The sequence below is a fragment of the Psilocybe cubensis genome, chromosome 7 (assembly GCF_017499595.1).
Source record: "Psilocybe cubensis strain MGC-MH-2018 chromosome 7, whole genome shotgun sequence".
Lineage (NCBI taxonomy): Eukaryota > Fungi > Basidiomycota > Agaricomycetes > Agaricales > Agrocybaceae > Psilocybe > Psilocybe cubensis.
Window position 1 is genome coordinate 2,737,136 of NC_063005.1, and position 12,014 is coordinate 2,749,149.

At 46.3% G+C, this 12,014-nt stretch overlaps 3 protein-coding genes across 3 annotated transcripts; all 3 read right to left on the reverse strand.

Annotated features, from left to right (window-relative positions):
* Nucleotides 1-944: 944 nt before the first annotated feature.
* JR316_0008388 (uncharacterized protein) lies at nt 945-2,191 on the reverse strand (the record flags this gene model as incomplete). The annotated part of the gene is made up of 2 exons (XM_047894103.1): nt 945-2,125; nt 2,182-2,191. 2 exons carry the CDS (start codon nt 2,189-2,191, stop codon nt 945-947), a joined length of 1,191 nt encoding a protein of 396 aa, XP_047747418.1.
* Nucleotides 2,192-4,068: 1,877 nt separating this feature from the next.
* Nucleotides 4,069-5,293, reverse strand: JR316_0008389 (Alpha-L-rhamnosidase; the record flags this gene model as incomplete). The annotated part of the gene is made up of 2 exons (XM_047894104.1): nt 4,069-5,216; nt 5,284-5,293. The coding sequence occupies 2 exons, from the start codon at nt 5,291-5,293 to the stop codon at nt 4,069-4,071; spliced, it is 1,158 nt and encodes a 385-aa protein (XP_047747419.1).
* A 1,252-nt stretch (nt 5,294-6,545) lies between these two features.
* On the reverse strand, nt 6,546-11,859 carry JR316_0008390 (DNA polymerase alpha catalytic subunit; the record flags this gene model as incomplete). The annotated part of the gene is made up of 19 exons (XM_047894105.1): nt 6,546-6,679; nt 6,735-6,828; nt 6,884-7,111; nt 7,164-7,333; nt 7,386-7,484; nt 7,540-7,759; nt 7,811-7,943; nt 7,997-8,271; nt 8,327-8,494; nt 8,563-8,709; nt 8,766-9,102; nt 9,161-9,405; nt 9,457-9,677; nt 9,737-9,904; nt 9,959-10,148; nt 10,197-10,345; nt 10,396-11,457; nt 11,508-11,697; nt 11,767-11,859. The coding sequence occupies 19 exons, from the start codon at nt 11,857-11,859 to the stop codon at nt 6,546-6,548; spliced, it is 4,323 nt and encodes a 1,440-aa protein (XP_047747420.1).
* Between the last annotated feature and the right edge of the window lie 155 nt (nt 11,860-12,014).

The window sequence follows — 12,014 nt, forward strand, 5'->3', positions numbered from 1 at the left end:
TCCAGCGGCGCACTATTCGGCTTAACTCCGGGATACTACATCGTGCGTTGATACATCACAAGGGCAATTAAAAATTTAACTACGACCATAATCTATCACATTGACCCAATGTCCACAATAGTACAGTTTCAGGGTGTTACAGGCACTGAACGCAGGTTAATAACCTCTCCTTTAGTCAATCATACTATTTGGCTTTGGCAAAGCATGTGGAGGAGGTTCGAGGGTCATATGGATTTGGATCATATTCTTCAACTCGCCCAGTTAGCGCTAGCCAGCGATCGAATTTATCTTTCAGTCCACATTATCCCCAAAATCGCCTCCACATTTATGCACAGCAAAATAAGTCGATTCCTATTTCACTATACGCCCTGGAGGTTTACTAACATCTGTGTTTGGATTATTTGGCTTGATGCTTCTCCTCATGATAAACACAAAAATCATGATCCTTGCTGTCAGGCGGCGGCGGTGGTGTCACTGGCCAGGCATCGATGGTCCGCTATTCAGGACCATACATATCTGAACATTCCTCTGGCTCATTCGCACTGCGCCGTTACTTTGCGCTGAGTGACCCTAAAATGCTACTAGCGATGAATCGTTTTGAATTTTTTAAAAAATGTACCTTGTTCGTCGCATTTCTCGTTGAAGGGTAGTTTCGGGGTACATTCTCGTTCGGCTTACGGTGTGGTGTTTTACTTCGCATATCGAAGAGGCATACTGCATTCCTTACCATGAAATCTCTTGTAGTCCCGGCGTGGATAGCACATTGTTTTCACGGTCGATATGATATCTGACTTTTCAACTACCATTTTATACTGAGTGAACGTCAAATCATATTGTAACATCTCTCAAGTCGCGCTTGACCTACAGGACATCAACTATTGAATCTGTAAGGATTTCCGTTCTTTATATGATACTCTTTATATCATCTTGAGTTTTACTTGCTTTTAGGAAACAACACTTGCTGGAGGAGCATCGGGAGCACCCAGATCACTGATGGGCCCATTCTGAGCAGTGTTACCATTGGGTAGTGCAATATTGCCCCAAGACCCGCCTCCATACACTCCTTCGCTTATTGCCTGACTCCACTTTGAATCATCAAATCCAGGTTCAATGAATCCAGCAGGACTGGGAACCTCGGTGCTGTACCTCCAGCTGGAGTCCGTGCTCACAAATGCAGTTGTGCCGCAACCACACCCACAACCCTTGATTTGACCTGAAGCTATAACAGAAGCCGGGCCATTGTCATTGTGGGCATAGACGGCGATGGTAATAGTATTGCTCGGTTCAAAGTCGACCTGGTATCGCTGAGCTATTGGGACAGTATTCGTGCCCGGTACGTAGTTGCGTCCAGAACCTACAACTCGGCCGTTGATGTAAAGCGTGTATTCGTTATCGGCAAAAATATCCATGGTGATGGTGTCTGCTAACTGGCCGGGAGGGAGAGTGACTACCTTGCGGAATGCGCGAGCACCCACAGGCGCATCTCCGGCGCTATCAACTTCGTTCGTCCAAATCCATGTAGCGGTTGTGAGGTCTGGGCCAGGATCTTGGGTCTCGGGAGGGATGTTGATAACATAGGGGGGTTTATTCCAAGGCCCGGTGGTCAAGGGGCCTTGAACGAATGGAGCGGGCCATTTGCTGTCATCGTATGCGACTTGTTCGAAGCCTGCAGGTGCTCCTGCGATAGCGTGCCACTCGCTGTCGGTAACGATGGTCTCGGTGTATCCGTCGGTATAGCGGACTTGAATAGCAGCAATGGCACCAGCAGCGTTGCCTGCGTTGGATGCTGTGCCGGTGGGGACATTCTGGCCTTCGATGGCAAACACATTGCAGTCTGCAACCAGCGGCACACAATAACGGTGAGCATTTCTGAAGTCATCGCCGGTCCCAATCTTGTTGCCGTTGACCCAGAAGGTAAAGGCGTTGTCGACGGTGACGAGGATGTTGGCAGAGAGAGGGGTTTTTCCAGCAGGTGGGTAGTAATCACGACGGAAAGTGGCATTGCCTGGAGGGTAGGTAACACCATCGGCAGCGCGTCCTGGGATCCATATCCACTGTGCGCCGGTGAAGTCAAGGGCGGCTACGACTGCTACATGGGCAGCCACTGCGCAAAGCGCTAAAATTCCTGATAGAAACAGTTGACATTAGCTTTTTAATGGATTTCTGGTGCAAATTACATACCTTTCAACATTCTCGATTCTTGTTCGGTGTCCAAGAGGATAAAGAGATGCTTTGTTCTCATAACCTTGTATGCCACCCTCTTTTTATATTCTCAATTTGTTGCTAATACTCTTATAGAGCCATCGAAATAATACTGTATCTTATGATGTTCAATCATATTTGCTGTCCATCGGCTTCTCGCTTTAACATATAGTTAAGCGCTGGCTTTACCGCCGAAGCAGAATAATTGACAAGTTGTCCTGTCGCTATAGACGATAGACTTATAAATCATCGACCTATCAACTATCATCAGAACCATTTACTGTCTGTGTTGACGTGAACTATGCACTAGAAGACCACAATCCTTGTTCCATGGTTCCAAAGACGACAGATACTACTGAATTAACGACTTTCCCCGCACTCAGTGAAGAAACTGAAATTCAAGTTACTTATCCCTTCAGTGTAAGTTCAGTATTGTGTAAGGTGACTATGGTTTCAAAAAAGTTTGGGTTACGTTTCTTGAATTCTTTGAAGTACGACATCCGCTAAATTGCCCTTCGGATGTTGCGTCGATTTCCCTAGACGATGACTCTGATTAAATGGTACTAATTGCTATATGCCGCTCAACCAACCTTTGCAATTTCTAGTGCCAGTTTTCCTCCGCTATAGGTGAATCTATTGAGGACTCTGTTTTCCTTTAACATTTGAACCAAGTCGAACCTAGACGTAGTAATGATATAAACCGTAACCCAAGACTTTAATGTAACATGGCTCTGACCTTCGCCGATATTATCTCCGCCATGGTAGTGAAGTTTAATTTGCTCCAATGTCAACCCATCGGAAAGTTGTACATCTATAATTGTCGGGAAGTGGGATATACATAAGTAAAGAGAATCAATTTCCGTCAGTCATATTGATCAAACTCCATCGACAAGGAACGCTAGAAGATAATCCTCTTCGCGAATTTCGTACAATCGTTAGGATTAAGTGATAAATAATATGTATGGATGACACTAATATGTGAACATTGGCAATAACACCGATTTCCTGATACACAGCCTTCCGGCGATTTTCATGTCCTTCACAAAGTCTGACTGTCAAGCTCTGTCGTAATGCGTACGTTAGTGTGAGTTTACCGCACTAGGCAAGTATGTACACCTTCCAAGACTCCAAGTCTTAAAGAACATTCAACGGTTTTTAATTAGGAGACATGTTGTTGTGGTTGTTCAATGTAGTATTGGAAGTCATCGCAAAAAAGTAAGCCACACATTTTATGCACTCAACCAACTTGAAGCATCTAATCAACAGTGGATCAACAATTCCTTACCCTGGTGAAGCAAAGTCACTGATGCGAACTTCGCGAAGACTTGCAGATAACATCGGCTAGACATCGGCAACTAACATAAGAATGGACTTGCCGCACCAGCATTCATTGCAAACACGGAAATCACCGATTCGTCAGAAAGGAGATGGTCTGGGAAAAAGAACGATGGCAGTCAATAGTCAGTCTCTGACCTTCTCTGACCTGTCTCTGACTCTCTGTTCAGCCTATACGCCCTACTGGTATCACTCGTTCTGTAATCAACGCTACAAGCAATCGACGTACTAAGGCGCACGAATTGGGATCTACTCCACCCTACTGTAATTTACCCGGGATACTAATGCCCTTCCGCGGTAGCTTGTGGTAAATTAGTAACGGTCAGAAATGTCTCTCGACGCTCTCAACATGCGTGTTCTCTTTACCTTTGATGGATTCACCGTTTCATGGCCTCAATTCTCCGTCTCACAAATAAACTCAGAGAAATATTTAATCTGCATTCAATATGGATTCAAAGAAATTTACATTATTTCCAATGCTTATCGACCTCAACAAGCATAGGTCCTTCATTTCTATCCTGGCCAGGCATTTCAGGAGACAACGCTGGCTGGAGGAGCATTGGGTGCCCCAAGATCTGTAATAGGCCCATTCTGTGCAGTGTTTCCAGTGGGAAGCGCAACCTTGCCCCAAGGAGCGACCCCATACGCGCCTTCACCGACGGCTTGGCCCCATTTTGAGTCGTCGAACCCAGGATTGATGAATCCGGCAGGGCTAGGGACTGCGGTGCTGAATTTCCAGCTGGAATCTGTGTTCACGACGGCGGTGTTACCACAACCACAGGCGCAACCCCTGATCTGGCCTGAAGCGAGGAGAGAAGCCGGACCACCGTCGTTGTTAGCGTATACGGCGATTGTGACGGTATTGCTTGGGATAAAATTGACCTGGTAACGCTGAGCCTGCTGGAAGCTGCGACCGGAACCTGCAACTCGGCCGTTGATGTAAAGTGTGTACTCGTTGTCCGCGACAATGTCCATGGTAATAGTGTCTGCTAATTCGCCGGGAGGGAGAGTGACCACCTTGCGGAATGCACGCCCACCGATGGGCGCATTCCCGCCCTTAACTTCGTTGGTCCAGATCCATGTAGCGGCAGTGAGATCCGGGCCAGGATCTTGTGCCTCGGGAGGGATGTTGATCACGTTCGGAGGTTTGTTCCAAGGCCCGGTCGTCAGTGGTCCTTGTACAAATGGAGCGGGCCAGTTGCTGTCGTCGTATGCAACTTGTTCGAAGCCTGCAGGCGCACCTGCGATAGCGTGCCACTCGCTGTCGGTGACGATGGTCTCGGTGTATCCATCAGTATAGCGAACTTGAATAGCAGCAATGGCACCAGCAGCGTTGCCTGCGTTGGATGCTGTGCCGGTGGGGACATTCTGGCCTTCGATAGCAAATACGTTGCAGTCCGCAACCAGAGGTACACAATAACGGTGAGCATTTCTGAAGTCATCGCCAGTCCCGATCTTGTTGCCGTTGACCCAGAAGGTGAAGACGTTGTCGACGGTGACGAGGATGTTGGCAGAGAGAGGGGTTTTGCCAGCAGGTGGGTAGTAATCACGACGGAAAGTGGCATTGCCTGGAGGGTAGGTAACACCATCGGCAGCGCGTCCTGGGATCCATATCCACTGTGCGCCGGTGAAGTCAAGGGCGGCTACGACTGCTACATGGGCAGCCACTGCGCAAAGCGCTAAAATTCCTGATAGAAACAGTCGACATTAGCTCGTTTTACTGGATTTCTGGTGCAAATTACATACCTTTCAACATTCTCGATTCTTGGTCGATGTTCAAGAGGGTAAACGAGATGCTTTGTTCTCATAATCTTGTATGCCGCCCTCCTTTTATATCTTCACTTGGCCACTAATGCTTCATACCCTTGCTAGAGTCAGTTCGATGATGCCAAGTCCCACTTCGGCTCTCGAATCCTTTGCGTTGTGCGTCTGTGGTACACTTGGACACATAGTTAAGCGCTGGCTTGGTCCTGGAATCAGATTTTTTGTCACATGTCCTGTAAAGATGGCATAGACTCTTCACTTTACCGAACCATCAGACACGCTTGGAGCCATTCATTGTCTTGGTTGACATAAATTCTGCACTAGAAGGATACCATCCTTGTTCCAAAAAACGACAGATGTCACACCAAACACTTTCTTTCTACTGAACCCAAAGGAAGTAACTGGAATGGAAGTTACTCAACTCCCTTTGTATGTTCCCTATTTCGTGAGCTGCTCTACTTTTTAAAAGACCGAGCTATTGACCAGATCAAAGTTGCTTCGACTGACCTTGCTAATGATTATCATCGAACGGTTCTGATTGTAGAACGCTATTAATGCGCAGCCAAATTTAAACCTTGTAAAATTCTAATAGTTGCCCCACCCTACGACCGCGTCTATCGATGGTTATATTTTCACTTTTAGGGCTCCACTTAACGTTAACTTGGACGCAATGCGGTGCTCCTGTGGTAGACTGGAATCTAAGTTTTTAATGTAATAGAAAAACATTGTACTATGATACTGAAACCGTAATAGGACGTACCGAGAGTCTAACCTTCTTGATCTCCATTCATGATCTATTCAATTGTTATAATTGTATGTCGGTATTGCAGGAATAAAAATCGATAAGTGCAGTGCGCCTGAGCGAATATCACGGACAACCATAGGCAAGTGATGGCTAGAGTGCTGCCTGCACTAGTATGTGAATACTGTGCATGAGGCCGGCATGCTGATGCACAGCCTTCCGGCCATTTTGTAGTGCTACTCCACTGAAAGCTAGTAGGTTGAGAGAGGCGTACGTTATACGGTTTGTAGAAAAGATCATTCAAGCAGGCCTATTTCCATGCCCAACATTCTAGCTGATAATGGATATGTAACTTGTCGGCTTGATGCCTACAGAGCAATAGTTCCGACCGAGATATACAATTGTCTTATTTATGATACAAAGTGTACATAAAAACAGATAGCAAAGTGAAAGAAAGCGTTGAGTAGATTATAAAAAAGAAGGAAGCTTAGAAAAGATGCCATCATAGTTTCATGGACGAGAAAATAGTACCAAGGTCAATCCAGCGCCGTCCACAATTATTCAAATGTTTTTCTACACATTCGCCTAGACTTCGTAGTAGCACTTGATTTTTTGTGATGATGGCAGTCAAGTCCGCTGTGAAATGTTCAAAATTAGTTTGAGCAGCATGAATGTACGCGTTCCGACTTACATCGATTTTCGGGCCTTGTTGAGTCAAGTGCCTTTTGAGTATCAAACAACGATACGTAAAACCTCAGTTGGTTATATAGTTGCGTGTCGGTATACTGATGAGTATCATGAGCTATATATCATTCGTCCTTTAGGGATAATAAGCTTTACCTCAAATGAAACCCTGCCTTTGCATTCGGTGCGCAAGCACCTTCGACCATATACACCCATCATCCGAGTGCGATTGTTGCATGTCGGATCATCGCAAACGGTCCAACCTTGATAATACTTGGTTATAGACTCGCGTATCTGGATCTCCAGTTGTGTCAATAAGCTTCCCAAGCTAATTGTCTTTGTACATGATGGACACAATGGACCCGCTGGCTGCAAGATGTTGGCCTACAAGAGAGCGTAAATTACATTGCAATGGTATAAGAGGGTTTCTTTTCACCTCAGGGTCATTAAGCGGAAGAAAAGGAACCTTGACTTGACAGTGGCGACATCGGATGATGAACGGTAGTGCATCTCGGAAGCGTTCAGCGTCAGACATCTGTGAATCCAGACCAGAGAATACCCTTTCTTCCACTCCCGTAGACGTACGGTAGCGCATTGGATCGAGACCTACGCCATTCAAAATTAAGTTTGGCAATGAAATGAAAAAGGGAAAACTTACCAAGACATTCTGCCAGACGTGCGCGGTCAGTGCCCTCAATAGGATCGCAGAGACGTTCAATAGGTGGCAGAATTTGGTGAGAGAGATAGTGATCGTAATCTAAAGGGAAAAAAAAATCAGAATCCAGGTTAAAAGACGGGAGAAGACAGCATACCGATCTTTAATGCAGACCCTGCTTTTCGAAGTTCGTCGGGGTGTTTGGCACGATCCGCCTGTCCAGTTTTCGAACTCTCTTCGCCTTCAGCCAAGCAAAAGATGTATGGTATGACGTCTCCATTTTTGGCTGAGCCACCTCTTTGCTTTATTCTCAAAGCGACTTGAACATGTGGTTGAGATTTGGCATCAGGGTAATCTTCAGGATTTTTTCCGAGACGCTGACAATATCATGAGCGTAAGGTCCCGAGTTGAGATAGCATCACCAGTACCTTGAAGATAATGTAATCGTCCATCTTGATAGACCCACTGCGGACACTTTCCCCAATATTTGTAAGATATTCGTGAATGTTCTCCACTACATTCTCGGTAGCTTCGCCAGAAAGAATTTGCTCAAGGACATATCTAGAGTGAGGTAAGAAATGCCCCGCGAGATAAAGACCCATTAGAGGACTCACTGAGAAACTTGTTTAGACAGAGCACAGTACTCTCGTCGTTTCATGTCGAGACCTTTAATTTCCGTGCTGGTTTTTGTACCGTCATCAACTTTAAGAGCAGCATACTTCTTCTTTTGGAGCAACAGCAGTCTCTGGAAAACACCATCAAGGTCGATCTCCAGCAGTTTGTATCGATCGTTCACGGCCTTCTTGAAGAGCGCAGAGATCTTTAACGCCTCAGCAAGATCGGTTACATTCGAGTTGACGAACACCGAATCAGTATCTCCATAAACGACCTGATAACGAAACATAATCAGCATATATTCCAGAAAAAAATTAGAAATTATATACTTCAAGATTCAAACTCTCAGCCAACTCCTTGGTGTGCGTTAAAATCTCTCTTCCCTTGTGGGTAGTAAGAGCAGCAAGGGGCCGCGCGTAGAACCGTGAATATTCGAATCCAAGGCATCCGTACATACTATTGGCAGTCAGTTTCAGTGCCTGCTGCTTGATGTCGTACTGAAAGAGGTCAAATTTCAGAGATCGCCTTCAAAAAATGACCAAGATGTTTAGACGTTTGTCCTTACCTGGAGAAGCTGGGCCGCTGACGCGCTGCGATCTTTCATCAAAGATTTCACCTGCCGACGACGATTCACGAGGGTGGCAATAAGACGAGGGAGGACGCCCTGCGATACATCCGTCGACGGTGGCTCCGGTATACGTTCATCGCCGTTCTTCCATTGTTCAAGTCAGAAAGAAAAGTCACAAACAGAAAAAAATCAAAGACTACCTCATCATCATCCACAGGTTCGACAGTGGTAAAATCGATGTTGTACTCTTGGATGATGCTTGGGTACAAGGAATTGAAATCCATGACGAGGATAAATTTGTCCCACAAGCCTCGCTTCGGTTCGAAGACTAGACCACCCTTGTATTTGTCGCGTTTCTTCCCGACTTTCTTCCCGCTTTGGCCTTGGCCCTGCTCGTCATCGTCCTGAGGCTCCTCCTTGACAGCAACGGACTTCTTGCCGAAGGTTTTGTCAGGGCAGATGTACTTCAGTCGATGGAACTCGTGCAGAAGAATGTACTCGTTACGTTCTGCACGACCTCCGTTCAGAGTTTTGTTCCTGTGATATTATACATTTAAGCAATCGGGAAGAAAAAAATTCTAGGTGAAAAACGTACCAGGAGTTTCCAGCCAGATTTGTCAACTGTTTCGTCAGAGGCAGGATCTGCACCTTTGATGCGATAGCCATCTGGAAATGAGCGTCCAGTTCGCAATGGCGGACAAATTTGAGCATAGGCTCGGGCGATGACAGGCTTCCGTCGAGTTTGCTGGCGGTATCATCGGGATCGAAATCTTCGCGTTCAATGTTCAAATGTGTTTTACACATCTCCGTCATCGTCCAGGTCGTAGAGGCAATCATACTCTGTTCGTGATATTAAAAACAGAATTCCGTGCTGAAGCGGGGGACACGTACCTTTGCGCCATCACTGGCGAGATCGCAGAGCAAACGACCGTTCAAAAACTTTAGATTTGAGCCCTGCTTGCCGATATTAGGCCACCGCGAACGCCTGAAACGTCCAAGACGCGACCAATGATCGACCTTAAGATCGCGCATCCGATTCAACAGCACATCGAGCGACACTCCAAGGAAATCGTGGCCAACGATAATGTCAGGGTCAGCTTTGTGCAGTGTCACTTTGGTGGCAGGGGTAGTTTAAGTAGAAAATATTGATGAAATGGTAAGGGCGACGTACCCAATAGACTGCTCAACAACATCCTTTCATTTTTCATCGGCATGATGGTCCCCTTAGCATTGCTTTTGGCCTCTCTTTCGAAATTTGTAGGGAAACGGTCCAGAGGACGAACAAATGTATGAACGGTACATTTCAGTTTCTCAGGAGGCGTAGCATCGTCAATTTGCACTGTTATCTCAATCCGTGAGGAAATAAGTGTTTCTCCAAGAATATATTACCCACTGTTGTGCCAAATTCTGGCAGTCGCGCAGACGACCTCTCGCTTGTTTTCTTGATGATTGACAACTGTACGCACACACAAACTCATAACATTGAGAGGCGGCTGTTCCTTCGGAGCATTAGCATCGGTCTCTGAGAATGGATTGAAATCCTTCGGGTCCGCTACTGTAACTTCGAGTTTGCACCACGAAACCTACGGATAGCGTCAGCAGGTTATCATGTATGAAAAGTGACTACGAACACCAGTGTTCTCTATCTGGGGGTTTTTAATGGTTATCCAGCAGGGACCCATGATTTTTCGTTTGAGAACAAGGAGTTCAAAGGCACTAGTATTTGTACCCAGTATACGGGCGATGTTCTGACTTTCTGCGTTCATGGGTACTACAGGCTCTGTGAATGGTATGAGAGGCTGATCACATAGAGCAAGACACTGTACGGACCGTTAAAACCGTAGATAACTTTCATCCACTGAGCTTCGCCTCGTGGGATATCTTGCTCTCCAAACGCATACTTACGCTTGACAAACTTGGCTCGATACGATTTTATTTTCATGGCTTTGCGAATCAAGTCGAAATCCTCGTCGATGTCTTCTTGGGTGGGGATAATGTCGGTTTCGTGGATATTTCCTTCCTCGTCTTGTTCAACACGCTTCTCTCGAGGTAGGACAAATAAGTTTCGCTTGATGCCCTCTACCTTCACGCAGCATGAGATCCATGTACCAGAAGTCTTCTCTTTCAGCTTGCCGATAAAATAAAGTAGTCCATCCAACTCCATGTAATCAATCCAAAAGAATCGAAGTGAACCATCTTCCTCCAGAGCGGAAATGTTTGTCGAATTTGTCGAAGAAGAATTGCTCGTCGAAAGAGGGCCAAGGGTATCCTCGGACTCAACGGCTAGCGAGTCGTAGACAGATAGCCATGCAGGCTTTACGTCGGCTTCTTCTTTGAGTTTGGAGGTAGCAGCCTGAGGCGCAGGCTTTTTTGACAATGTAATTGCCGGTTCTTCGCGTTTGACTTGAGGTTTGACGTCGAAGTCGTCGTCCATGTCCATGAAATCATCCATGTTAATGTCGTCGTAAGAGCTGTCGAAGCCATCTGAGCTACCGTCGACTTCAAGAGATGCCAGCCTTTCTGCTGCAGGAGTGATAGCTCCGTCCTCGGTACGCGTGCGTTTATTAGGGCTGCTAAAGGCATCATCGCTCAAGGTGTGAGCAATATCCTCTACAGGCCCGTCGGAAGAGGCGTCTGCGAATGGAGATTTCCGTCGATACGAGTGGCGATTATAACGCGGCTCTTCATACTCCGGCGATGGTTTACGTTTCCTTGAGGGCTTTGGAAGTGGTTCGGTGACCAGGTTATCAACATTTCCAAGTAGCGAAGCCATAAAATCGGCTTCTTGTTCTGCGGACACGGCAGGGCGGTATGCGTTGATAGATGGAGCCACGGGAGGAGGAGGCTTAGGTTTGGCTTTTGGTTTCTCAGTTTTATTCTTCTTCTTTTTGTCTAAGGTATAATCAGAAGGATTAGGTTAGACATAAATGTAGCTCACACACCTTTCTTTCTACCCTCTTCTTCAGAGTCATCTCTAAACTCTTCATCACCGCCTGCCCAGTCATCCATCCCATTATCAACATATCCTTCTGCACCATCGTCGACCACAAAGTCATCGCGTTGCAAACGTCCCTTGACTATCTTTTGGTACTGATCTTCCGAAACCTCATCGTAAATCTCGACATCTTCTTCCTATGGGGGTGAATAGCGCGGATGTCAGTGACTCGTGCCTCGCTGGCCAAACCTGTTTTCGCGACTGACCTTGAAAACACGCGTTCCTCCTTCGCGAGCCCTCTTGTACTCCGCTAGTTTGTCGAGTTTCGACTTTCTTTCGCGTCGAGAACGGTCTGCCATGCCTTCACAGTGATTGTACCAAGCAGCAAGAGCGAGAGTGGTAATTGATTGACACGATTCGTCGGAGTTCAAAGCGGAGTTTACGCGTTAAGTCACGTCACATACTCACTGAGTCACACCAGCAATACTTGGACCTTGCTTTTTTAAAAAATCAA